Source organism: Agelaius tricolor, unplaced genomic scaffold (assembly GCF_023055355.1).
Source record: "Agelaius tricolor isolate 1412-34295 unplaced genomic scaffold, bAgeTri1.0.p SCAF_3, whole genome shotgun sequence".
Classification (NCBI taxonomy): domain Eukaryota; kingdom Metazoa; phylum Chordata; class Aves; order Passeriformes; family Icteridae; genus Agelaius; species Agelaius tricolor.
Window position 1 is genome coordinate 63899213 of NW_027269263.1, and position 26225 is coordinate 63925437.

General features: G+C 43.3%; 1 protein-coding gene across 3 annotated transcripts; it reads right to left on the bottom strand.

Moving 5' to 3' along the window:
* Positions 1-1183: 1183 nt before the first annotated feature.
* On the bottom strand, positions 1184-25821 carry PROSER2 (proline and serine rich 2). 3 transcript variants are annotated; one of them, XR_011678733.1, is made up of 5 exons: positions 25670-25821; positions 15802-16017; positions 5780-6032; positions 3057-4918; positions 1184-2540 (listed from the first exon to the last, which is right to left on the bottom strand). XR_011678733.1 is itself a non-coding variant. In XM_071424103.1 (4 exons), exons 2-4 carry the CDS (start codon positions 15979-15981, stop codon positions 3927-3929), a joined length of 1425 nt encoding a protein of 474 aa, XP_071280204.1. In that variant the 5' UTR covers positions 15982-16017; positions 25670-25821; the 3' UTR covers positions 1184-3926. The 3 variants fall into 3 exon arrangements, 1 of the variants encoding a protein (XP_071280204.1); XR_011678734.1 differs by having other exon boundaries at positions 1184-1528; positions 2143-4918; XM_071424103.1 differs by having other exon boundaries at positions 1184-4918.
* Positions 25822-26225: the final 404 nt, after the last annotated feature.

Below are 26225 nucleotides of genomic sequence, written 5' to 3' on the forward strand. Positions count from 1 at the left end.
GGGATTTTTACCTTGGTGGGTTCAGCTACACAACACTGAGCTCGTTCAGCAGAGCTGGAAGTTGCTCTCTGCTGAGGCACAAACAAGACTGAAAACCTGCCCACGCTGCTGGGTTAAAACCATCAGCTCCCCTCAGCCTCCTGCCTCCCCTGATCCCTCTGTGGATAACACTTTCTGAAGATGTCTGTTCTAAAGGGAGAAACTAAATTCCATATATGTGTGTGTATAAAACAGGAGTCAAAACATCAAAAGCTTCTTCCCCAAGCTGCAGCCACTTGAAAGGCTGCAGGTGCTGGGGCAGCTGAGAGGCTTCACCTCCAGCACAGGTGAGGCACTGGAACCTCCTTTAAGTTTCATGACAGACCCAGCCAAGTTAAATTCTCTGCCTCTGCCTCCAGGCTGGAGCTGGACACAATTACAAAAGGGCACCTGCCCTGCCATGGCTGAGACATGAACTGAGCCCTGAGGCAGCCCTGCAGAGCTTGGAGACAAGGCTGCTGCACCTGCTGCTGCTTTTTGGCTACCACCACAACCAGCCTCAGGGATGAAAAAGTAGCTCAAGCAAATGGAAGTATTTATTTTTTCTAGAGTGATTTCTAGCCTCTCTTTTATGACACACAATGTTTGGACAAATGCTCAACACCACCTGAATACCTACATAGAAATCCTCCTTCAAAAGACAGAAAAGCAGCACACAGATGTAGAAGGGATGGGTAGGAATGTTATCTGACAGGGAACTTTGACCTGTGCAACAAGGAAGACTTCCACACTCAGCAGGACCACACTCACTCATGGTAACAGCCTTAGAAACAAAGATGTTATTCTTCTTTCCCATATAAAATTTTCCTCTTGGAAAGGTCATTTTAATAATGCAAAACATTGTGAGAGAGAGGCTTTTGTCTAATTCAAACACTGTTCAGGATGAACTTCATTCTGGCAAGGACACTGATCACAGCTGCTGAAGCCCAGCAGTGAGAATATGCATCTCTTGTCAGACACAGCCTTTTTTTTTTGGTCCCTCCTCCAGCACCTGCCATGACAGGGTTGGGCTCTGGCTCACACACATCCACAGTTGCAAAATGAAAGGTTATTAAATCAGTATTAGCCATTAAGAAAAAGTCACCTCCCTCCTCCAAGAAAGAGTCATGCTACTGGGTGGCAAAGAACACAATGGCACCTCCCATCAGCCATCATTTCATTGGGTTTATTCTAGTTTAATAGATGATTTATCAGATTTGTGCAAGACAGTTACCTCTAGCACAAAGGGAAAGAAAGTAAAATCACAGCAACATATACACACAAAACAAGATACACAAAATAGAGCTAAATTTATATACAGGTTATTAGCAGCTAGACTTAACTTCATTTAGTACATGGCTTTACTCACTACAGTTTTAGGCACAGAGAAGAATTTATCTGCTATGATGAAGGGCCACAATGAATACCTCGTTCCAAGTCCTCCCTGGGCAGAAACTGCTTTACCTAATGAAGATTGAACTCTCACTTCCCACCAGTTGAGGACAAAGCCCTGCACAAAGGATGAGAGAACATGATCCAGCTAATTCAGCATACAGCAACTTTAGACATTAAATATCTGGGGTATTCTTAAGTAGGGTGACATTACAGAGTTATTGAACTAGACTGAATTTCAATGAAACAGTGTCAGGGTTTTTCCCCCCTCGTTTGCTTAGCAAGGACTCTCAGCTGTAAACAACTCAAAGAGGAGCTGGCAGAAATGATTAGATGTGGAGATTGCTTCGTACGCACTTCACATTCCTAATGAAGAATTTGCTTTACCAGGATTTAAAAGCACAAAGGCCATGAAACATTTAAATTTACTTATCAGGTTATGTTAATAAATTATGATGCATCATCCACATTCCAGCCTGCACTGCAGCACATGCTTGGGTGTATTTTCTGTGCTCCCAGTCTCTCTGATTTAGGACTGCAGACTCGGAGCCCAGCAGAACAAGCCTGTGCTTTACTTGCAGCACACAAGCAGCCTTTTTTTGCTTCAGCAGCACCTCTCACGTTGGATTATGCATGCCCAAGTGCTCTGCCAGCCCAGGAACGGCCACATATTTTAATTACTGATTGCTTATGTATAGCAAGCCTGTCACAATGAGGAACATGATCACTTACCCAGTGAAAACGCTGAAAAGAGTAACTACATAACAGAACCAGCCAGATACCGTAACAGCACAATTAAAAATTTAAGCAGCAAGCAGATAATTAAAAAAAAAAACCCAACAAAAAAAAACCAAAAAACCCCTTAACTTATGAGGCAGGTTGAGAATGACACAAAGGTTTTTCCTTCACGACAGCTTCATTTACAGGTACAGCTCAGCAAGTTTGAAATACTTTATCACAAGAACTACAAACTTGTTTATCACAGTTATGTCAGAGCTCCTCGCCAAAGGGTGTGTCAGTTTCTGCTGTAGCCACCCCTCCTCTTCTCCAAGGTTTATTGCTCAGCTACTCTGGAGAAGGAGTGCCTTGGTCGAGGCTTCAGAAAGTGCAGAGAGTAAGTCAGTTTTTCCCTTTAGAAAAAAATCCAAAACACTGAGAAATCAAACATGAAGGAATAACAACAAAAAAAAAAAGGAGTTTGGCATTTGATTTTAAAGTGGCTATTCTTGATGTTTTCAGGTAATACAAAAAGGGAAGGGGTTTCAATGTGGAAGGGCAGCTTTGCCATATCAAAAAAACCCCAAAAACATAATAACACACAAAATATATTTTGGGACCATCTTTACTGGCTTGTCTATTGAACAAAGGCAAAATACCAGCAACTGGACCATTCAGGAAAGATGTGCAGCTCTCCTGAAACTCCACATAGCCTGCAAGAATTTTGGCTGTAATTTCTGTTATGCATTGGCAGGGCAGAATCAAATAAGGCTGTGAACAGAGGATTATTAGGGCTGTCAAACTACAGGAAGACCAAATGACAGTTTTAGAAGTAACAGAACTTATAATTTGTGTGGTACAGCTACTGCTCAAGAAGTAGCAGCTCCTTCCCAGGAACCCCAACGTGAAAGAGAAGACTTTTAACATACAGGTGTTGCTTTTGGTACAAAGTTAACTTGTTCCTATGGCTTCTCTGCTGTGAGATGCTCCCTGGGACAGAGCAGCTGGGGTCACAGATTGTCAGGAGACTCTTTGGCTGTCAGTGCATATCCTTGAGGCTCTCCAGGTGCCTTTCCCTGGACACACTGGGGCCTGACAGAGGAGCAGGTGGTGGGAGGGGAGGGCAGACTCCAGGTGCAGCAGCAGCAGAGTGAGGCAGTCACCCAGCAAAGCTTGGGCTGCTCTGCCCAGGAAAAGGTCAAGGCAGAAGCCATCCTGGGCACAGTTTTGAGTCAAGGGGAGAGTGAGGGAGGAGGAGACTCCACTACTGGCAGGGAAAGAAGCCAAGCCAGATAACACAGACAACAAAAAGTCACAGAAGGGTGTCACACTGTCAGAAATTTCAGCTGTGACATTATCTCCAGCTCCCATGGACAGACAGACATGTGGGCAGGACAGACAGAGCTCTTTGTTTTGGCTTCAGAAAGAGCAAAAGCAAGATTTGCCGTTCAGTTTGCTATGTACAACAATACTGCACTGTACACTTCATTAACAAGATGCTGCCTGCTACAGTCCAGCATTAATTAAATAGAATTCCCTCTTAGTCACAGAGAGCAACAGATGAGTTTCTCTGTAGGAAGGAGAGCCACACCCCACTGCTGTCCATGGCCCTACGTGGTGCCAGTCCTGGGATAAACACAAGTGGCCATTCCACAGTGTCTAATACCTTCCTGGCTGGTCTGAAGCAGAGAACTTTCCCTTTTCTCTTCCAATCCACTTGATCCCAGTCCTGTTGGGACTGTTCCAGCACAAAGCCATGCTATGACTTTCCCCCTACTGCCACAGCATTCCCATCCAAGTTAGGCAGTCTCTTTCAGCAGTCCCAATTTCCGGAGTGCCTCTCTCCTGGCTTCTTCAGTGGAGCCACGGCCGGAAAACTTCACCGTTATCCCTTGGGACCGAAAGCCTGAAGGTCTGGGCAGAGAACCCGACCTCCTCCTCATGTCCAGGCTTACACCACCTTGTTTATAATCATTGCAACTTTTTTCTGTGCTCTGCTGTGGGCTGCTCACTTTGTTAGTGGCAAGAGCCACCTCTGGTCTGATTGTTACAGTTTTGCCCATAGGAAGGAAAGGGCTGGGCTCGCTTTTTAAAATCTCATTGATGTTTTGGTATCCATTGGTAACAGCCTCTGACTTCTTGGGCTGCACATCAGGCTGCTGAGTGCTTGGGGCATGGTCCACTTGGTCCTGAGCTGGCTTTCCCTTAACTAGGCCGAGTTTTGTCAGGGCTTCATAGCGAGTTTGCTCAGAGGAGAGATCCCGTAGGGAAGAACTTCTGTTACGTGACAAGAAATCGTTTTTGTGCAGCTTCTCCTCCAGTTCAGCTGCCAGAAGAGCTCCCCCATTGATGTTGGCCAGCACCTGAGCCCGCCGCTCCTGGACGTTCACCGCTGCTTTGGAAATGGTCTCGCTGAATTCCTTGCCACTGACATTTGTTATGTTGATGTTGCTTGGGAACCGGTGCAGTTTGGGGGCGGGGGCAGGAGGGTGCTTGGGTGCTATGGAATAATCACCGTTGGCTACCGGGCCTTTCCTCCTATCGGAATTCCCCTCCTTGAGGGCGCCGGGGAAGCGCGCCCGGCTCTCCCCCTGCTGCTCCGAGATCTTCTGGGCCATGATGAGAGGAGTGGGGACAGAACGGAGCAACTTTGGATGCTGCACTGGAGCAGGGGGTGGAGGAGGAAGAGGAAGGGTCTCAGACACCGTTGGTGCTGGGGCAGGGGGCTGTGGGGGAAGGTCAGCAGGTACAGCTGGCTGAGGGCTCTCGGCTCTCCCAGGGACGTCCAACACTAAAAGGCAAAGCAGCAGAGATGTCATTAACTCTTGACACAGCAGAATGCAAGCAGCATTTCTCCCCTCTCTCTACCTTTCTAACTCAACCTCAGCCCACATAGCCAGAAGAAACCATATGAAGTCCCAGCAATGGCATCTCTGAGGCAATGCTCCAGCCCAAATCACCACGTTTACAATGTGTCACTATCCCAGCCCTCTCTCTGCCCTTCACTCACAGTCTGCCTGTTGCTTCAGGGTGCTTCAATGGCTGCTCTTTCATAAGAGTTTTGCAGTTCTTATTTTTTATTAAAACAGCCAGGAGAGGACAAATTATGTCCCACTGATAGATTCATTGTCCAAACACAGAGAGAACACACTCTAGGGGTGACAAAAACAACATGCCATACGCTATCTTGTCACAAACTCACTGATAGGATTGCATACCTTTCAGTGCCACACAGAGTAACACTAAAAACAATCTGCTATCTTAAAACTCCTGGGAAAAATCTTAAAAAGTCTTGGGGAAGAGCAGAGCATGAACAGGTTGGTGAATACAGTCTGCTTTGTTGCAATGACTGTGCACAACAGTGACAACTCAGTCTGCAGGCAGAGGATTGAGACAGCAAACCAACAACTTCACCAGATGCACGACACCCGTGAGGGAAAAGGAAAAATTATTAAAAAAAGTTACAGCAACAGCAAGAATTTCAATAACCCCAAGACAAATGAAAATCAGTCTTTAGAGCTCCTTATGAGTAACAAATTTATCTTGAGGTAGTAAGGGAGGTACAGAATTTCTTAAACACTTTCTACAGAGAACTGGAATAGGTCAGGGCTGGATCAAAGGGAAAACCCACACTCACAAGAAACCCAACTACCTGGTTCTGTATCTCTGCTGGAAGGGCCTTCATGGTCACTGCTCTCAGGTGTTGACTGCACCAAGTCAATGATATCTTCAGTCTCTGAATGACTGGACACATTTTCTTCTGTTGACCTTGGGGACTGACAGTGGATGCCACTGTCACGTAGGGCCATCTCCTCCAAGTCATCTTCTAAGGCATCTATGGTTTCCTCAAAGAACATGAGAACATCCTGTTCTTCATGAGTTAAGTATTTCAAACTTTCATCATCCTATGGGGAAAAAAAAGAAAAAAACGCAAAGATTGACACCTTCCCAAAGAGACATTTAGACATTACAATGCTGGAGGACAAAAAAAAAATTAAAAACCAAACCAGCAGCAACTGGTATTACATCCTTTAGTTTAGCAAAGAAGTCTTCATTTGAGTTGTACAGAGCAAATTACTAAAAGATTATAAAAGCCATAAGAGCTACTAAAAAAAAAGAAAAAGCACCAAAATAAAAAGCCCTACACACACCTGCACACCTGTGCCTTGGCAGGGGTTAGGATGGCTTCTTCTGATTTCCAAACTGGGGCAAACTGTGTTCTATATCAAACTCAGGGATGAGGCTTGGGGAACAACATGAGAGGGAAAGGGTGCACTCAGGACAGCCCCAGAAATGGGTTGATTCCCTTTTTGCTCAAGTCCAAAGGGTGACTGAACTTCCAGAAGCAATGCTGAGAAGTGTCTCTGGCACTACAAACCATAAATTATCCAGAGGTACATAAGAGATTACAAAGAGGTAACAGTAAGGAGGGAGAGGATTTTTTAAAGATTTTACCTTTGAGTTACAGAAAGGAAAACCTAAGAACAAATAGGAAGACCTGTTCCCTAGCAGTATAGTATTCCCTAGTAGTGCCTTGGGCTATTTTCTTCAGCAGGAAATAATCCTGTAGACCACAGGAGTGATAAATAATCGTTGGATTATCCAATCTTCATTTTCTCTGAGTCACTGCTATTAATTAACTTGATTACCACATTATCACTATGTGAAGCTGGGCAGCAATGCTCTCTTTTCCCTCCACCCTGGGAAACACTCACTTTTCCAGAAGCCTGGAGATGACAAAGAATGATTAAGAAAGGCACTGCATTAAGACAATGGATACAGGAAAGACATTTCCCAAGAGGCCTGTGTGAGTTCTGGAATGCAAGGATATATTGTTGAAAATCAAGTGAGGTTTTCCCTTTTCTGGATTGAATTTCTCCCCTGCCAAGCATATACTGGAAACTTTGCTGTCAGTAACTCAACAAGAAGTGCCAAGGACACCTCATTGCACGTGCAGACAGGGTAAAAAGGCTACTTCTCAGTGGAGGGCTGGGAGAATTTAGGTAAATACATAAAGGTATGCAGTACAAATATTCAAGAGGTAGCACGTTCTTGCTAGGGCAGCACAACTTGCTTCAAACTCACCGTGCCTGTTCAGATCCTCTTACATTAGATTAGACTAAAAAAACCTGTGTGCAGCTCTACCTGTTAACTCCTTGCACAAACAAAGCTTTTATCCCCATTCTCAGCACTAAAAATAAGAATGACATGGCTCTGTACCAAAATAATGCCTATAGATTAAGAAATATAACGTGCTGCATTGTACCCAGGGGCAGTTGATCTCCAAGCACTCAGAATGTTACAGATGAGAAAATAAATGGTTTGAGGCTCTTAGCCTGTGTGGCCAATAGAACATTTGGTAGGAGGGAAAGATGTAGAGGTGTGCTTATTTCCAATTTAGTCTTAATATCCACAGTGCACTGTCAGAATAAGTAACTTATTCCAGCTTGCAGCAAAACTGCTAGAAAAGCTAAAATTTGGATGCCATTTGCCAGTGCTGGTTTAAAAGATGAACTTCAAAGGCTGACGTAGTCCACAGCTCACACCCACCACATGTCAGTTTTCAAAGGCCAAGGAAAGTTTTACAGCTGCACTTGAAAAGCAAGAGACAGACAAGCCTTCCTTTTTTGTTTTTTTTTTTAGTTTTTTTGTGTGTGTGGTTTTTTTTTCCTTAATGGATGTTGCAATCTCCTTCCTTCCCCACCCAAATACTCATAGGGCTGCTATGTCTAGTAGGCGAGAGAATGACAGGAAAGGAGCCCTTGTTGGGCAGCCCTGAGCTGGGGCTGAGCAGGACTCCAGGAGCCTTTGTTGAGGGTGAGCTCATTGCAAAAGCCAGACTTACAGGGCAAAGGAAAAGAAGAGGGGGCTGTGTTTAAGAAATTCATAGTGGCAACAGATCCAGAGTGTGGTACAGGAATTACTGTGTGCACCTAAAAAACTGCTCCCACATGAGCTTCATTTGTTTGATCAAGAGCTGAGCAAGGAATAAAGCAAGGAAGCAAAGACTTCCAAAAGCACTTCCTTGCATCCTTTTCTGTGCTGCAAGACTGAACATTTTTCCATGACAGGTTAGACTTGCAGGAGAGTTTTGCCTGATTTAACCATCTCTCATGGATCTTGTGGTGTCCCTTTAGGTAAAGGATCTAAATTGAGTAACCATCCCTTTGCAAACACATTTGTAATAAATAGCATACCAAGATGTGAAAGGCCAATTTCATCTCTGTTAGCACTTCAATCTGTTTCCTCATGCAGTCTCCCTTCAAGATGATCAATGTCACATTCCATCAGAAAAAACAAAACAAAACAAACAACAAAACCAAAGCCAACAGCTCTGGAGAATAGGCAGTGTTAGGTCAGGGCACTGTACTGAGATGCAAGGCATGAGTCTGGATAGAAACTCCCTCAGGCCAGATACGTTTCAGTTTGCCAGCCAAGGAAACAATCCCATTTCAGACACAAAATCACAGTGGAAAAAAACAAACCTACTCAGGCTGGTCAAACCAAAGGAGCTCAGAGATGTAAAGCAAGCAGTGATTTGCTTTATTCCCACCTGTATTACTTGTATTATAGCAAAGCCTTCAGAAAGATGAGAGGAATTTCTCTAACTTAAAGGTGCCAGTTTTAACTAAGGCTACCAAGTCTATTTGCCATTTTCCATATATTCCAAGTACTGGAACAGTTAATATTCTTTCCAGGCTGGTTTTCCAGGCCTCCTTTTTTCTTAATGAAGCTGTGCTTTTTAATAGATGAAAAGTCTTTTCAGCTTCTTGAGTTATTCACCTCATAGTTTCCATCTACTCCCTACTCTTGATACACAAACACACCTCCCTAAACTAAATCTCACATACACCTCACACTACAAACTTTAAAACTACTGTCAAAAGACAGCCTGAATTTGAAACTTGAATATTGTGCTTCAGCTTTAAATTACATTAAATTAGGAGGATTAAAAAGACTTCTCAGACAGAAGAAATTTGGGATGAAAACAGCTGAAATAGCTGAGTATACTCAGCTGGCATTAATATTTTAGATCTCTCTGCAGCCAAACATTTCCTGCTTACGCCAAACAGGAAAGAGTCTGTTAAAACACTGTTTGGTATAAAAGAGGAAAAATAAAGAAATAAGAGAAAGAAAAGAAGAATAGAATCTATTTCATAGGAAAGATTAATTGATTCCTTTCCTACCTGTTAAATACAATGACTTAATATCCAGAGGCCCACAATTTTTCATACACATCTGAAGAAATGCTGAACATCACAGCCTGATCTAAAACCCTAAGACCAGCACAGCTTTGACAGAAACAGAACACCACAGGAAATCCCAAGACATCTGCAGTGCTTAAAAAAAATCTTCTAAAACCTGCTAAGGAACCACACTTCAATTAGCAAAATACCAGGAGAATGCCAGATTCAACTGATTTATCAATCACTTGACAGCACTGAGGAATTAATAGGCACAATTCCATGAGAAAGAAGTGACTGGGTGCTTCTCAAAAGAACCATGAAGGGAGCAAATTATTCTAAGGTGTAGCACAAAGGCCACTGCAGCACCTCTTGGGCCTGTTAGCAACAAGGCAGTTCTACTTCACAAGGGGTGAAAAGGAAAGCCCTGCGTGCAGGAACTGTATCAGAACACACATAAAAGCTTTAGCACAGAAGAAGTCAAGTACCTCTGACTAGATTTACAGGAAAGGGAAATGGAATGGGTTGTACAGCTGCAGCTGAAGCTGGGAGCATGTGAATTACAGCTAAGAACATGAACTGCTACACAGGATCAGACCAAAAGCCCTTTTAGCTCAGTAGCCTCCAGAAGCTATGAACACACAGGAGTACAGAGGCTGTGGGAGGTGTTGCTGTATATTGGATGGGTGTATTTTTTCCTCCTCCAAATCCTTCCAGTTTCCAGCAACACATGGCTTAAAGATTTCCCAGATGCAGTGGCATCTGTGTGTTTAACAGCCCTTAATGAGCTTTTCTAGCATGAATTTGTCCTATTGTTTGAGCCATGGAAATGACTGGCATGCACAGCATTCTGTGGCAGGGAGTTCCAGAGTGTAATTGTGTGCTGTGTCAAAAAGTGCTTCCTCTACAACCCACTATCTGATGGTTTTGATAATACCATTTCATTTGGTGAAGAAGACTATAATATTGAGTGTTGTTTTCTTCAGTTTACGAGCATAATTGTACTGTGTGCTTCATAAGAGGCAGCAAAGCATATAATCAATAGGTCCTAAGTGAGGAAACAAATTATCTACAAGTACTTAAAAGATAAATAAGATGAGCTAAAGTCATAAACTGACTAAATTACTCCTAACCTAGTTTTAAAGAAAGCAAGCTGAATATCTACTTAAACTCTGAAGACATCTCTTTGATAAACAAAATTAGGCTGATCAGCCTGTAGAAATTAAAGGGAAAAAGAAATTGTGAGAACAACATTGAGAAAAACAGGGAGACATTTCAGGCAAAAGCCACTAAATAATTTTTATAAAAACATCAGGTAATTTCACACCAAGCTCATTTCTCATGAGAGGGTTCTTGACTTGACCAACAGCTGCAAGCCCAAGATGTCACATACCTTGATTTGAAATCTTTATGACACGGCCCCCAAAAATGAACTCCCAGATGAACAAAAAAATGATGCTGAGATGAAGTTACTGCAAGGTACCTGTGCAATCTGTGATTCTGTCAGTTTAAGTGCCATAAAGAGGGAAAAAAATCTGCTGTTCAGGGATGCAGATCTCATTCTGAGATATATTAACCAGGGTGATGACATGACAGCACATCCTCATTCGGAACACAGAGTTCAGATTCAGTTGCTGAACTTTGGAAAGGATGCAGCCAAGCTGGACAGAGTCCAGAACAAAGCATGGAGTGCTGTGAGTGCAACTGCACAGGAAGGCTCAAATAATGGGGGGGCATGTTACACTCAGAACAGGGGAGAATTAATGGGGGTGGGCAGATGCAGCCCTGTGTCCCTGAGAGTATTTTAATATATAAAAAGTTGACCACCCATATAACTGCAACAAATCTTCTTTACATTCACTGAAGGTGGGACAAGTAGAAGACAACTTTCACATTACAGAAACTTTAATCCAAGTATTCTGTAAAGAGTAGCAGAATATACAAAGAAAACACTCTGGAAGTCTAAGAATGTCTATCAGCAAGGTTTAAAAAGCAGATTTGCCCACCATCTGGAATAATCTCTATCTACCAGATCCTGCTTTGAAGCACAATGATACAGTTTGTGAACAGAGCCCAAACTGCCTTCAGGATCTGTATTCTCCCTGGCACATTTTACAGCAAGATCATTCCTTGCTAGGAGTCAGGCTCTTATTTTCCCAAGGCACACTGCTTCCAGGTCATACTAACATCAGCTTAAAGTGGATGGAACACAGCATAGCTCTCTCCACACCCTGTAAGGAATGGCTTCCACCTGCCCCAAGGCAGTCGTAGCCATACAAAGCAAACAGTCAAAAATTCCTCTCGTTTTTCATGTATTGTTGTTTGGCAAAGCCTTGGACACGGTGAAAGGTGTTGTAGTACAGTAAATCCTGTGCAGTATCAATGTCAAGGGGGAAAAACACAATTTTACAACAGGAGTCTTTGTCAGGACTTTCCCTTGAATGTACCTGAAGTGCAGCTCAGCATCACAAGACTCATTCAAATTGTGAGAAAAAAGTTTGGCAGTGGGCTAAAGACACATGATCTGTCCTTTTCCAGAAGCCCTAAATCCATACTGGATTCCCAGTGGATTCTCTCCAGGAAGGTTGAGGTAAAGAGATACAAACATGGTGCACCAGAATGCCAAGTCTGTTGCATCTGGACTATCTGTACTGATCTAAAAAAGGAGAAGGATCATAACAAAGAATTTCTAGGCTACAAGGGACACCATAACTACAAAACAACCAGGTCACCCCTGAGTTAAATGGCTGAGTGTGTGAAACAGAACACTGAGCCAGCTCAGACTACTCACAGCACAGCTGCTCTTCATGCCTAAGTAACCAATGTTCAGAATGTCACCTGTACTATACAAGGGATCCAGGGGTGACAAACCATCTCCAGTGACTGGCTGTGAAGTCTTGTTAGAGCCAGAGAGGAAGCTTGTTTGAAGAAATAACAATCAGAACAAGCAAAATCTCTTCAGAAGTCATGGCCTCTCCCAGTTTAAGCCATTTGATTAGTGATCAAATGAAACAGTCACTTGAACAAATTCTAGAGGCCACCACTGCCCCAAAAAGAGTGGTGGTGAACTCTGGCATTAACCAAGGGCCTGTCTGATCCAAAGGCAAAAAAAATAAAATATAGAACACAGTGTGATCCACCAAGAATAACAAGCACTATTCCTCAAAGCTGTCACTCAGTAAAACATGTTCAATACAGAAGGTGAAGTAGTGAAGTTGTAGCAACAGATCTGAGGCATTGACACAGCTTCTTCTTAGTGCAGTTCCAATTAGCACAGCCCACTTCAGGTACAACCAGCAGCTCTGCCATGGTTTTCACAGGTGGCACAATTGTCCTAGCACATTATTCACACTTGGAAACTAAAGCAGTTACTCATGGCTGAGAATAGATACCCAGTCCAATTACCAGAGATAAGCACTGAAAGAAGGATTGGCTTCAAGAAGCTGGTCTGTGCCTATTCAGTCAATGGAACAAGGCAAATTGCTTCCAAAAAATCCCAAGACCTAGTTTTATCTTTGAATTAAATTGCTGCAACTGTATTTCATGGCAAGTTAATTCTTATACCACATGTCTGGCAGTGTCATTACAGACTGGGTTTTGGAAGCTAGAATTGCCAAGAACAGAGTGGTTTTGTTTGCCCTCACCCTTGGGTAAGTGCAACTGATTCCATGCACTGAGAGAATACACTTCTCTCAAGCAGATGTATGGATACCTTTTATAACAAAGAAACCAAAATTTGTGTGCAAATTAGTCCTCACATAGAACAGTTTTTTATGGCTACTAAAGTTCATGTGAGATGAAGATATCAAGGCATACATTTCTCCCATCTCAACTCAACCTGCTGTGACAGATTTGGCAGAATAAGTCCAGACCTGAACATGTATAATTTCTGTGGAAATACTTGTGAAATCAAGGCAGCATCTTGCTTTCCATTTAAAAAAATTAATTTGGCTTAGAGGCCTTAGAGGCAATTGTCAAAGATAACTGGAAGCATCACTATATAGGTAAGAGAAGCTGAGAAACCTGGCAAAATTAAACTGAAGTGACAACAGCTGACTGGGAAGGATCCCACATACAGAATTTTAAGACCTTTTTAGCACATGGCAATTGATGTCCATCTCCAAGTCATTCCTAAACTGACAACCAGCTCCCAGCAAGCAGTGCCAGCACAGACACACAGGATGCAGGACCAGCCAGGAGTCAGCCAAACCAGCTGTGAGCAGTCAGCAAAGGCTAAAGCCAGTCCAAGTATTTGTCCCTATTATCACATCCCTGGGTTTGTTTGAATTCCACAAATACAAAGGTTATATTCAGTAACTAATGCAGTCTGACACTGAGAAGATTCAGAGCCTGTTTTTTTTACAATCAAGTAGGAAGAAACCTGCAGCACTATGGGCCTGTCATAAGAAGCACGGTCACACTTCTCTCCTTTGCAATGCCATTACAAAAATCCAAAATATCAAAGCCAATCCTGACCTTTCTTGCCATGTCTCTAGGTGAACAGACCCAGGAAAGTGATAAATGAAGAGGCAGTTAGGTATTTAGTTGCTTCTGTTTCAGGATCCAGGGAAGGCCTAGTGTGCCTGAAAATATTTCCCCACTTTTCTCAGAACTGGCATAATAGAAATTCTTTGTCTACACAAAGTTATCTACCCCTTTCTTCTCATTAGGCCATCAAAGCTTCTGCATCTTCTAAACTTTCATAACAAAACTACTGAAGCAAGATAATTTCTCTAGGAGCATGTTCCAGCAATTAAGCAGAATTTCCTTCATGTTCAGTTTAACACAGACCCCTTCTCAAATTCAGAAACTGAAATTATGCCTGTATTGAAGAGTTCACATTGTCCAGCCTGTTACTCCACACATGCAAGCTGCCAGCCTTATTGGACATGTCACCTACTTACACTGCTGCAAGAAAAATCAGGAAGAACATCTGTGGCATCCCAATCAAATTTGTTGGTGCACAATTCACTGTCTTCATGCACAAACTCAAGACAAATGAAAGGCTCTGTGAACTGCTAATTCACAAGTCTGATGGGAATTGCCCAAGCCTACAGGTAACTTTTACTCCATCTATAAATTACTGCATTACAGAGTAGGAAGGGATTCCAATTCTAGCTGATGCATCATCATATGGGTTATCACATGGCAGGATCTAGTTGGACTAAGGGAATTTATGTCATTTTCTGACACAGCAGACCTGGAATGAGACTGTACAGACTGATTTATACATGGCACGATTGACTATTACTTGTAAACCTGGAAACTAGAGGTAGAGTAATAAGCAAAATTAACTTGCAATTCTGTATAAGATTAAGGTGTAATTCTCTAGCAAAGTACTACTTCCACTGTAATTCTCTAAAATTCAACCAGCTTTTATAAAACAAACAACATACACTAACTTCCTGAGTCCAAATGATGTTCTTAACCCCTCCCACCCTGACCCTTCACAACTTTTTTCTAGAACAGATCAGAAACAGTTAAGGAACTAAATTTCATCATACTTGTTTTGTGTTTTAACTAGCAACACAACTGAAGGATACAGTGTCATATTAACAGTAAGTATTTTCAGTAGAAACAACAAAAAAAGGACCTGCATTTGAATTGCCTCCAGGTGCCAGAAAGCTCACAACGTAGCACAAAACCATGAGTGTGTCTGAGATATACAGATAAATACAGATTTTGCCACTTTTTCACAGAAAACTATCACATTCAAAGGAAATTATCAGGGAGGGCAGAGGAAAGGAGACAGAAAGCCTAATTCCATATTTAAGGCAAGACAGAGATTTAGATTTCCAAGCAAGCGTGTTTACACGTGTGCTCTTTCCTCAATTAAAAATGAATGTTTTTCAAATGGTTGGGATGATAAAAAAATATGGAAGGCACCATACCTGCACTTTCTAGGCTTAGGCTGCCACAGTACGAAGTGTACTGCTGAGTTCACTGCCTGATTCACCCTGCTAATTGGGAAGAATGCAGAAGTGCATCCTACTCCCTCAGTTACTCACTCACAATTGAAATGGCCACACACTCATACTCACTAATGCAAGCACAGCTTTGTTTATGGTGACATATTTGTTACTCATCTAATTAAGGTGGAATGAGCTGAGACCTTTATTCAGGAGTGTCAACAAAGAGATTAAGCAAAGGCAGTGTGTAGAACCAGCACTATCCTTAAGTTTCTTTATGAGCTATTTAAGAAAGCAAGGGCAGAGCAGCCCTCACTGCCATTCCTGGTTCTCTGGGAGGAAGGACTGGAGAGAAGCACTCTCCAAGCTCCCAGAGACAATCAGACCAGAATAACAAACTGTGATACCAAAGCTGAGAAGTTATTTCTGGCCTTTGAGTTTAAACAACCAAGACAACACCAGCAACCACTTAGGATTAGAAATGTCAGAAATCAATCTTAATAAAACAAAAATCACATGATGTGGGACAGAGCTATTAATGCAATCTCTATCACTAAGCACAAGGCTCATTAAACACTTACCAAGGCAAGATTCCTGCACCTAGCTTGGCTGCCATGGTTCTCCACACTGCCAGCCCTTTCCATGCTCCCATGTGTGTGCTCTGGAGAGATTTCAGATGCCATTTCAGGAGGATCCACCAGGAGATTCCTAGGCATCACACCTTCTTGACCTATTGATCCCGACGCAGCACAGAATGCCATGGGCGTGTTACGTGGGGCTGCTCGCTTTATTCATGTCTGGAAACAAAGAACAACGTGGTATGGGGTTAAACCTGCTGGTTAAAACACTTGAAAAGGAATGGAAAATAAATGTCAAAAAAAATCCCACACAAGTTAGTAAAGGGCATATCTTTAAGTCCTGAAACACATCTACTGCTTTATGGACACATCTTAAAACACTGGTTTTGTTCAAAAAGATGACTAAAATTCAACATGGAAGGTTCTGTACTCCATCTCTTGTGCTTCTAAACCAGATGTCTATGGACAGTTGGAAGCAAGGATCCTGCATATATCCTTGTCTTACAAATTCAGTTTGTGTTTTCCATTATGGCACATCATTAACAGTAATAAAATCCCACTGACTGAGATACCAACTGGCACAGCTCGAGTACTTTTATCTTTATTTGGTTTTAAACAAGAATTCTATTTATGGGATCACATGAGGGAAACAGAACCCCATTCTTTTCCTAACACTGCTGCAGTTAACTCATGCTACTGAAGCAGCTCTATGCCACCTGCTTCTGGTGAAAGATCCAGGAGCAGAGCTTGGTGCCATTTTTGCATCAAAGCATTACAAATTGCGTGTTAAAGCTTCAAGAGCTTTTATTTCACTCAGCCATGAAGAAACAGTACTTGTACATTTGGAAGACACTTACTGAAACAGACATATGCACCAGCACTCACTAGAGGAAAAGTCCCCAGTTTTTTAAGCTTTCCCAGAGCCCAGTTCTGTAAAACCTCTGAATTGTTATCATCTCCCAAAACACTCTGGCAGAACTTTTTCTTTGATTCTCAAGGACACAAACACAAAAATCATCTTAGTGCACTAACAGCATGAGCAGGGGGGTAGGCAAAACATAGAACCTGGCTCATTTCTGACTGTGATACGTTAAAGCAGCCTTTGCAATGAGAAATTGCCTTGCTTGCTAACAGTCCATCTTTGCACCCAGCCTGCCTGTGACCCGTGGCCAGCAGTGCCACATTCCTCAAAACAGCTGGTTCTGAGGTGCCACCTTATATGCAGCCAGCTGGGAAATGGACACCATTCCCCTGACACTGCACCAATTAAATGAGATGCTCCTGCTTCCCAAGTGCTTCTGCCTTTATTATGGCTCAAGAGGCGACACGAGAAGCAAAGTCAAGCCTGCATTTCCAATTCAATCGGATTACTTCTCCTTGCTCCCCACAGCTGTGGGCTGAGGGCTGAGAAACCAGAGCCTTCTGGTAAGCTGATTAGTGTTTCATAGCAGTGAGATAACATCTGCCAATAGTGAGCAACAATTCCATCCCGCTGATCCCTCCTCCCAGGAGAGGGCTATGACATTACCAGAGGTGCCTCGCCTGTGCCGCAGCACCAACGTGTCCTGTGGGAAAGCTCCCACACAATGCAGCCAGGCTGGAGTCCAGCAAGTCTTGGAAGCACATCCACAATCCACAGCACTGGGCTGCCACAACAAAAACATCTCATAGCCCTTCTTATGAGCATTAGGTCTAACCATCAAATTTAGCCTTACTTCTACACAAAAAGAACGTTCTTTGTGACAGTGGTCACAGGGGCTCTTGGATGAGGCAAGAGACGAGAATGTTGACTCCATGCTCAGAAGGCTTGATTTATTGTTTTATGATATATATATATTACATTATAACTATACTAAAAAGAAATAGAAGGAAAGATTTAGTCTCTCAGAAGGCTGGCTAAGAATAGAATAGCAAAGAATGATACCAAAGGCAGCTGGCTCAGACAGAGTCCAAGCTATCTGGTCTGTGGTTGGCCATTAATTGTAAACATTCAAAATGGCCCCATCACAGACACACCTGATGCATTCCACAGCAGCAGATAACCATTGTTTACATTTTGTCTCTGAGGCCTCAGCTTCTTGGAAGAGAGAAAATCCTAAGAAAAGATTTTCACAAAAAGATGTCTGCGATAGTTTTTTCTTTTTTTTTTTATTAAGAACTTTAGCTATCAGTGCTACAATGCATCCTCAGGATAATGGGCTTTAAGTGGTGCCCAGAGAGGTAGAAGCATGCTCATGGTCCTGGTTTTCAAACTCTCAGGACAGGCAGGCACAGGAGCACTGAAGCAGCTGCTGCACCTTTGGCTGCTGCAGAAAGCTAAACAGGAAACCAGCAGCAGCTCCATCTACAACAAACCCCGTGGTGCTGAAAAGCCACACACAAACACATCCACACAAGAAAATATATGGAATCTTTGGAAGCCAACATTATCAGTGAAATCTTGACTCCTCTGAAATCCTACACTTGAACAAACACACACAAACACATATATCATTTTTAGAAGGCAAGACTATCAGAGCATCTTGACACCTCTGAAATTCACAGAAAATTCCCACTGACTTCAGATTCCATCCTATGACTGTCAAGGTGATGTTCAGATGGAAAAGAGAGACCAGCAAGAGGTGACTGCTTCTACTGACATTCAACATATGGCAAATGTTATTCCTATTCAGCAATTTTAAGTTGCAGCATTGCATTTTTTATCCAGGTGTCCCCAATATAAACTGAATATGCCATGTTTGTTCAGTCCCTCAACTGTGAGATTTCTAGAACTACACTCAAAACTATGAGCATCTTATGGACTGTATTATGAGAGGTCACTGCTGCAGATTACAACAGCTAGCAAATTACAATTACAGATGACAATAGATATCACAAATAAAACCCACATTTAAAGACTAACCAGAAGATATTAATTGATGTTACCAAGAAACAAATCAAGAGGCCCAGATTTTGAGGGAGAAGTACTTAAGAGTATTTTTCTGCTTTCTCCAACAGCAATACCTCAGTTTAACCAGGACTAAGTTCATGGTAGGCTATCTGCATTCAGGACAGCGGGAACACCCAGATTCAGCAGCCATAAACATTAAAGCCACGAATTATAAATAACAACAAATACCTCTGCTCCCAGCAAGCTCCCATTACTCATTCTGGAGCTGCAGTTCAGAGGTTTCACAAAGCTCCTGAACAATAACTAAAGGCAGTGAGTGCAACTGGTTCAGAGAGCCGCCCACACAAGAGCCAGTATCAAACACTACAGCACTGGTCCTGCTTTTGTGTTAGAAGCTCTGGCTTCTTTGGGAGTTTTACTCATTTCAGAAAAGCTTGAGAGCTGTGCAATGGTCTGTGAGCCTGCAGAAAAGGTGTGGGGGAAGATTTTTTCCCCTTCTACCTTTTACATCACCTTTACCACATCAAAGGTACATGTCAATAAAATCATAACCACTCATATGCATTATTTCTTCTCCCCTTTGCTGTGTTCTTCATGCTTTGAGAAACTCCTACACCTTTGTAAAGTGTCTAGAGCAGCTAGAGCTGACATGAGGCTGCCCAGCACTGCTGCAATACATACAGCATGTTTTACAGACAAATTCCTCTCCTAACCATGCTTAACACTAAAGTCCCTTCACCCTCTGTATGTCATCTCTATTAAGGGAAAGACTCTATAAGTTTAAGATAGAAATAGATCTAGTGAATTTCCAGACCCACTGTTTCAGTAGGATTGCCAAGGTAACAAGCAGGGTTCAAAATTAAGGTAGGCTTGCTCAGAGAGAAGGAACAGCAGGACCACAGGCAGCTGTTCCTCCTGACCTTCAGAGATGCATTAAATATGAAAGTTGCTCACAATGGGATTTGTTGTTCAGTCATTGTAGCTGAGTATTTTTTAGCTTGGCTTAAGAGAGGTGTGCCTGTACCATTAGGGATTAATAATAAAAAATTACCATATCGTGACACAGGAGCACAGAAGTGTGACAGGAACGGTGCTATTTGGAGAGAGGATCCCAGACAACAAACCAGAAATGCATCTTAGGGCAGATGTGATTCTATCATCTGAAGTGATCACTTCTTGGTTACACTAGAGATAGCTTTCATGAGCTATTTAAAACAATACAAGTTACATATCATGCACGTTTTTCAGAGAGTAGAAGGAAGAAATTGAAAGATTCTGAAGTTAGCACTGAATTTCACCTCCAAAGATTTAATTGTGCTTTGACAGAGGCAAATAATTCAGAGAGAATGTATTAAGTTGCCATCAAAGATAAGGTGTGGTCTGTCCTTTCAAAGAGGATATTTTTACAGTTTTGCTGACTAAGGTTACTTCTTCACTGAAGCTCAATGTTAGCATTTACAAGGGACTGTTTCTATAGTAGCAGGAGATTGAAAGAATTTTTTATTAACAATCCTGTTTGAAGACTAGCTTAATAGGCAAAAAGATCAATCCCACAAAAGTGCAAGACATTTAAATGCTAAAAATCAACTGCTACGTAAGCCAGGAGCCAAAAGTCAGCAGACAGCAGCAGGCCATTAACTGCACAATATACTTAAGGTGAGTTGACAATTTTTAGAAAATCATCATGCATTTTTAAAAGGGCACAAGATCAGTCTGTCCCTTTCACTATACATACAACTTCTAGAACACTCTCTGCACGAAACATTTCTGGAGATAGATTTCTAAGCCTCGTTGCACCCTGAGCATCACACAGACTTTGCCTTTGCTCTTAACCAACTCTTTCTCAGTGATTCAACCAAAACAGAAGAAGTGGCCAGTGAACTTCAAGGCTGGTTTCATCTGTCAGCTGTACACAGACACAGCAATGCACACACTGGCAGTCACCCTGCACTCCATGGTGGTGGCTGAGCTTGGAGAGTTAAGCATCTGGAAAAAAACATCTGCAAACACTCTGTGGTCATTAGAAGTGTTACCATGGGATGGGTTTTATAAAAATGATGGTACAGGAGCAGACTGGAGACCTTCATCAGCCTCTGACAGTTGGCAGCAGAGCAGTAAAACAAGGCAAAGGGGAGCAGGAATTCATTCAGATTCCTGCGTGCTGTGGTCAGGAGACCACAGGGCTTCCCAAAACAGGTCAGGTATTTGTGTCTAATAACCTCATGAATTTTGCCTTGTGTTAAGTGCTCCTGCAACATACCTGTGAACCAGCTGCACCAGACCAGAGATGAACAAAACCAGCTGGCCCATGACATGTCTTCACTGAGCCACTGCTGTTCCAAACTAACTGATGGTTAGTTATGGTGGGCACATTTCCTCCTTCTGAACAGGGCCATCAGCAACTGAATTCTTCTCACCTCCTTCAGGATGTGAAATACTGAGTAAATCCTTGAGCTTTAGGGGTAACCCCACTCTTGTAACATACAGTAAGAGTGAAGCTTTCTGGTAAAAGAATAGACTAAGGAACAGTACTGCCTACAGAGGGCAAACCTCACAGGCAAGTTGACTGATTCCAGGAGTACACAGGATAAACTGATGAGGTTTTGCTGAACACATAAAAATCCCATAGAATCAGACAATAAATTTATAAGCTGCTCTTACAGAAAGAAAAAAACCAAAACTGAAGTAACAACAAACAACAGCTGAAGTTTAGGAACCAAGGTAAACCAAAACTGGCCAACATGGTTAAATTCTGACTTTTCTTCTCCATATCATAAGTGTAGAAGCTTGTGAGAACACTGAGTATGATTCACAGTCTTGATCTGCTCATGAAAAATCCATGTGTTCAAAACAGTCATGGCTATTTAACATCCACTAACCTGGAAACATCCCTGCCCTTGTTTAGAGGGGGACTGTCACCACAGTATGGCCAAATAGAAATGCTGACCATTCATGGAAAAAGAACAAAAAAAATACACAGACAAAGAATCCATGACAGTAAGGTCTACTAAATGAGAGCCAGGCCAACAGCATTTTTATAGACACTTGCTTGGACATCAATATTGATTTGCTGAACAGGTGACAAGTAGGACTGAACAATATTTAGCCAGGTGTGAACTCAGGGGACTCTCATGGCAGCCCATGACAGATATGCAGCTTCATCAAAGTAATTACAGAGTGACAACAACCATGCAAGTCTCCCAGAATCCAATGTATGTAACCCCAATATTTTGTTTTAAACTTTCTGGTTTCTGTGGCACACTTGTGACAATTCAAACTTTCCTTTACAGGCTGGGGAGCTACAAAATCCGTTAGTTTTGGAGCTAAAAACAAAGGTTCTCTCAGTCCTCTAAAACTGGAAGTTGGAGCCTCAAGAAACACACTGAATGTCATTCATACAACTCACACCAGAATTTGTGAGAGCTGCCAACAGTGAAATAACTAATCCTGTGTACATACATTTTTGAAAGAACTAGAGGGGCAAGGCACCAATTCAGTAAAACTTAAATCTGTCTGACTTCACTAGGACATTCCATCACACGCTGAAATGGTTCAGTGAATTGGATCTCAAATTAAATGTAGCAACCACTTAAAAAAGAAAGGAAACAATCACAAACCAACATTTTCATCACCCAAGTAGTAATTCAATTACTACACTGAATTCTCCAAATCATGCTTTGCTCGGAAACAATGCCTAAGGTCACACCTCTGACCACATTAATCCAAGCCTGATGATACCAGAAAACGTGGAATCCATACTGTGCTTCATTCTTAACTGGTCCTTCTAGATTTTCAAGAGCATCCTTTTTACTGTTTTGAGACCCTGCAGTTCAGAGACTTTGTTACATGAAACCAAGCCAGCACAAGAGCACAGCTCACCACTACCTCATACTGCTCTCTGCAGTGTTTGGGAAATGCTCCTTCTTTCAAGGCACTGGAATACCAGGGCAGGATTTGATGATGCTCAGCACATTGGCCCACCCTCAAGACAGGAAAAGAAGTGCCCACACATCTTTGCTTTTTCCCTTGCAAATAAACTCTGTTCCCAGTTCACTACATCAGCAACAGCATCAGCTGAGTCTTGTTGCCTGAAATGAAGGCCAGTGGCAAAGGCTCCTACACAACATTGTGGATTAAACCACCAAAGATCCCTGAAGTGCTCACGTTTCCCACTCATTTAGAGGGAGAGCACTGCTTCCTGCCCCAACTAAAAATAAAGCTACAGCCAGTGACAAGCAGTTACTTTTCTGTAGATTAAGGTCTTACCTAAGGGCAGTGATAAGGCTCTCACTGGGACTCTCCAGGTGAGATTTGATGACAAGCAGCTGCTCAGTGGGAGCACTTCATGTGATACCCAGAGCTGCCTCTCCAGCCCTACATGGGGCTTTAAACACATCCAGGTGATGGCTGAGCTCTCATCTGACTTCAATTTGCCTTATGCAAATGTCAACAAGGAAAGAGTCCCATTCTTTATAAGTTACTCTTTTTAAATCTGCCCTGTTAACATCAGGGTGGTGCTATCTGTGACAGCCAACACTTTAGAACCATGAAGTGTACCTAAACAATTTCAGGCACAGACGCCTCTGTAATTAGTCAACTTCTGTCTTGTTACAGGTGCAGCATTGCTGGGGTTTAGGGTTTCATTATGTAACTGCTGCTACAGTCATAGCAATGGTGAGCCAAATCCTGTTTTACACAGTATTTAGGATAGCAAGACAATTTTCAGCCCCAGTTCAGCTGTGTCACAGTCTCACAATTAGAGTTTAGGCTGCTCTCCTATGTTTCTTTTTGTGACTGCCGTGCTGCTGTGGGGAAAAAAGCGGAGGATGTCTGAAGCACAAAGCATGGGTGTTTACTTTAAAAATTAACTAATTTTGGACATTTCATTCCTATGTAAGTACATAAAGGTCTGCCTGCCCAAGGTAAACAAAGCTGAAAACAGCACTGGCAAAAAAAGAGCAGTAGAGTCTTGGCCCTGGACTTTACTTGGTACAGGGATCATCTATACACACCCAATTGAAAAGAATACATTTAAGCAGTTAGTTATACTGGAAATTAAAATCACTTGCTTTTATTTTTTAATTAAAAAAAAACAAGGAGGAGGGAGGATTTGGTAACAGTAACAGCCTGTCTGGCTGGCTTTGAAAGCCACATTCATATGCTCATTTATTTTCATGCTCCAGTATTTCAGAAGGTCAGTCAGCCTGAGACTTGTCAAGTGCTCAGGAGTTAAGTTGTTCCAGTTACTATATCCAACCAGCAATCCGTCTGCCAACATTCTTGGTTAATATTTCTCTCAGAGGCATACAGAGAAAAAGCAGCTATAACTAACAGGATGAGAGGACTTTTACTACTGACAAAACAGAGATGCAATATAGAAATCCCCCTGCTCCTTTCTAATGCCAGGTATTACTTGCACTTCTAGTCAATAAAACTTCATTCTACTCATTCAGTCCCTATAGTAAAACGCCCAAACAAATCCTTAATAAGAAGGACACTGCTGGGAAAATCTATTCCATTTCTGAGAAATAAGTAATATCTTCATTTCTTAGAGACCCAAGTAAGCAACATTTTCCCTCCCTTTTATTGTTTAAACATTAGCTTCCCCCTTATACAACAGTAATTCCTGCAAAGGAAGGAGAAAAGCCAAATAATAATTTTTTAAAGTAGTGCCTGTACAAGGAAGGCCATCTACAACGCTGCATGAGTCAAGGATCTGTATCAAAGTCTTAAAATAATACCTTTTTATTAGCATAAGCCAGAAATTGAAAAAGCTTTTAAAGCTAAGACTTCGGCTTTAGGGTTTAGAAAGAAGTCTTTTATAAAAAGGGAGGGGAAAGGAAGTAATTGTTACATTTCTGGTACTTGCTACAGCTTAAAATCCTTGGAAAATATTTAGAAAAATTCGGAAGAGGCTGTCTTAACTCCTTCCTATTTCACCTGCATGCTTGGTACCACAGGATCGTCTCTTGCTATACCCATGCACAGGACCAAGCACAAGAGAGCTCCACTTGCAGCAACCTCCTCTCGCTGCCACACTAAAACAAAAACTATTCAGGAAACATGCCCTTGAGATCCTGGATTACTGGAAATCCCAATAGTGTTTTTAAGGCTGTGCTTTCTTTTTACACGCACTAAACCTCACCCGAACCACCTCAGATTAAGATCTTAAGAAGCACCAGCCTTCTCATGCTTACCACCTCGAGACGGAAAAGGCACCTGACAGGAGGAAGGGGAAAAAAGTGCCCTGAACTAGAATCTGCCAGTGTTTGCACAAACAGCTTTTCCAATGGAAACCCTAAATTGCAGACACTCGGAAAGCAAACAGGAGGCACAAGGCAGCTGTTCCTCATCACCCTTTAGTCAGGCAGGAACAGCACACATCAAAGGTATGAAACCTTTCCTTAACCATATTTTCTTAAAGTTGTCGATAAGCAGAAGGAAATTTTACGTCATGCTAGGGAAGAACAAGAAACCCAGAGGGATGAAAAAAATTCTTAACAGCTCAGTAGTGGGAAGCCAAGCCTCACACACGGCAGGGCAGCAGTTTGCTGATAGTTTTTCTCCTCTCCGCCCGTGTACCAAAACTAACCCAAGCCGAAAGCTGCTCTGCGGGGCTGTGCCGGTCCCTGTCCCCGGTCCCTGTCCCCGGTCCCGCCCGCCGCGCAGAGCCCGCGCAGCGCACGGAGCACCCGGCCGCCGCTGCTCTTGAAACAGGAGGGAAGAATAATTAAAAATCCATTAGTGAGTAATAAGAGCAACGCCGAACCATTGCCGTGGCGGGCTGGCAGGGGCGAGCAGCTCCGCCGCCTCTCCCCGCAGCGAGACCGAGCGGGGGGCAGGCAGAGCGGAGTGGGGCGAGCTCGCCCCCTCACGCCAGCGACCCGAGAGCCGGCGGGGATGAGCCCCGGGGGAGCGAAGATCCCGCAGCCAGGTGCCCGCGCAGGGCCAGGGGAGCCCCCGAGCAGGGGCGGCACTCACCGGCTCTGGGGTCCGCGCCTCTCCCTGCCCAGGGCGGAACGAGCCCCGGCGGAGGACGGGCAGGTGGTCGGAGCAGCGCCGCGGGCTCCGCCGAGCTGCCGCCCCGAACTCATGCGCACTGCGCCGGCCGCCACCCACGGCGGGCGGATAAAGCGGCCGGGCGGTGGCTCAGCCCGGCCCGGCTCCGCCTCGCCCGGGCGGGACCGCCGCCTTTGTCCCGGCGCTCGGGGCAGGCCGTGAGGGAGGGAGTCTGCCCTGCCGAAAGGCGGCCGCGGTGCGGTCGGGGCTGAGGGGCTGCGCTGTCCCTGGAGCGGAGCCCAGTGTGTTGGAGCTACGAAGTTCATCAAGGGTCTGGAGAATCTCACTTGTGAGGAAAGAGGGAGATGGGCTTGGTCAGCCTCGGGAAGAGGTGATTCAGATGGGACCTCATCAATGTCTATCAGTATCTAAAGGGAGGCTGTCAGATCAGGCTGTGCTCGGTAGTGTCCAGTAGGACAAGAGCGCAAAGGGCAGAAACTGATTCCCAGGAACTTCCACCCGAACATGAGGAAGAATT

Excerpts from the sequence above, each read along its gene's own strand:
- PROSER2 (XM_071424103.1), bottom strand. The coding sequence starts at position 15,981 with ATGGCATTCTGTGCTGCGTCGGGATCAATAGGTCAAGAAGGTGTGATG. Across the intron at positions 6,033-15,801 it reads GGTGCAGGAATCTTGCCTTG|GATGATGAAAGTTTGAAATA; the intron begins GTAAGTGTTTAA and ends TTTTCCCCATAG. Across the intron at positions 4,919-5,779 it reads CAGCAGAGATACAGAACCAG|TGTTGGACGTCCCTGGGAGA; the intron begins GTAGTTGGGTTT and ends TTTGCCTTTTAG.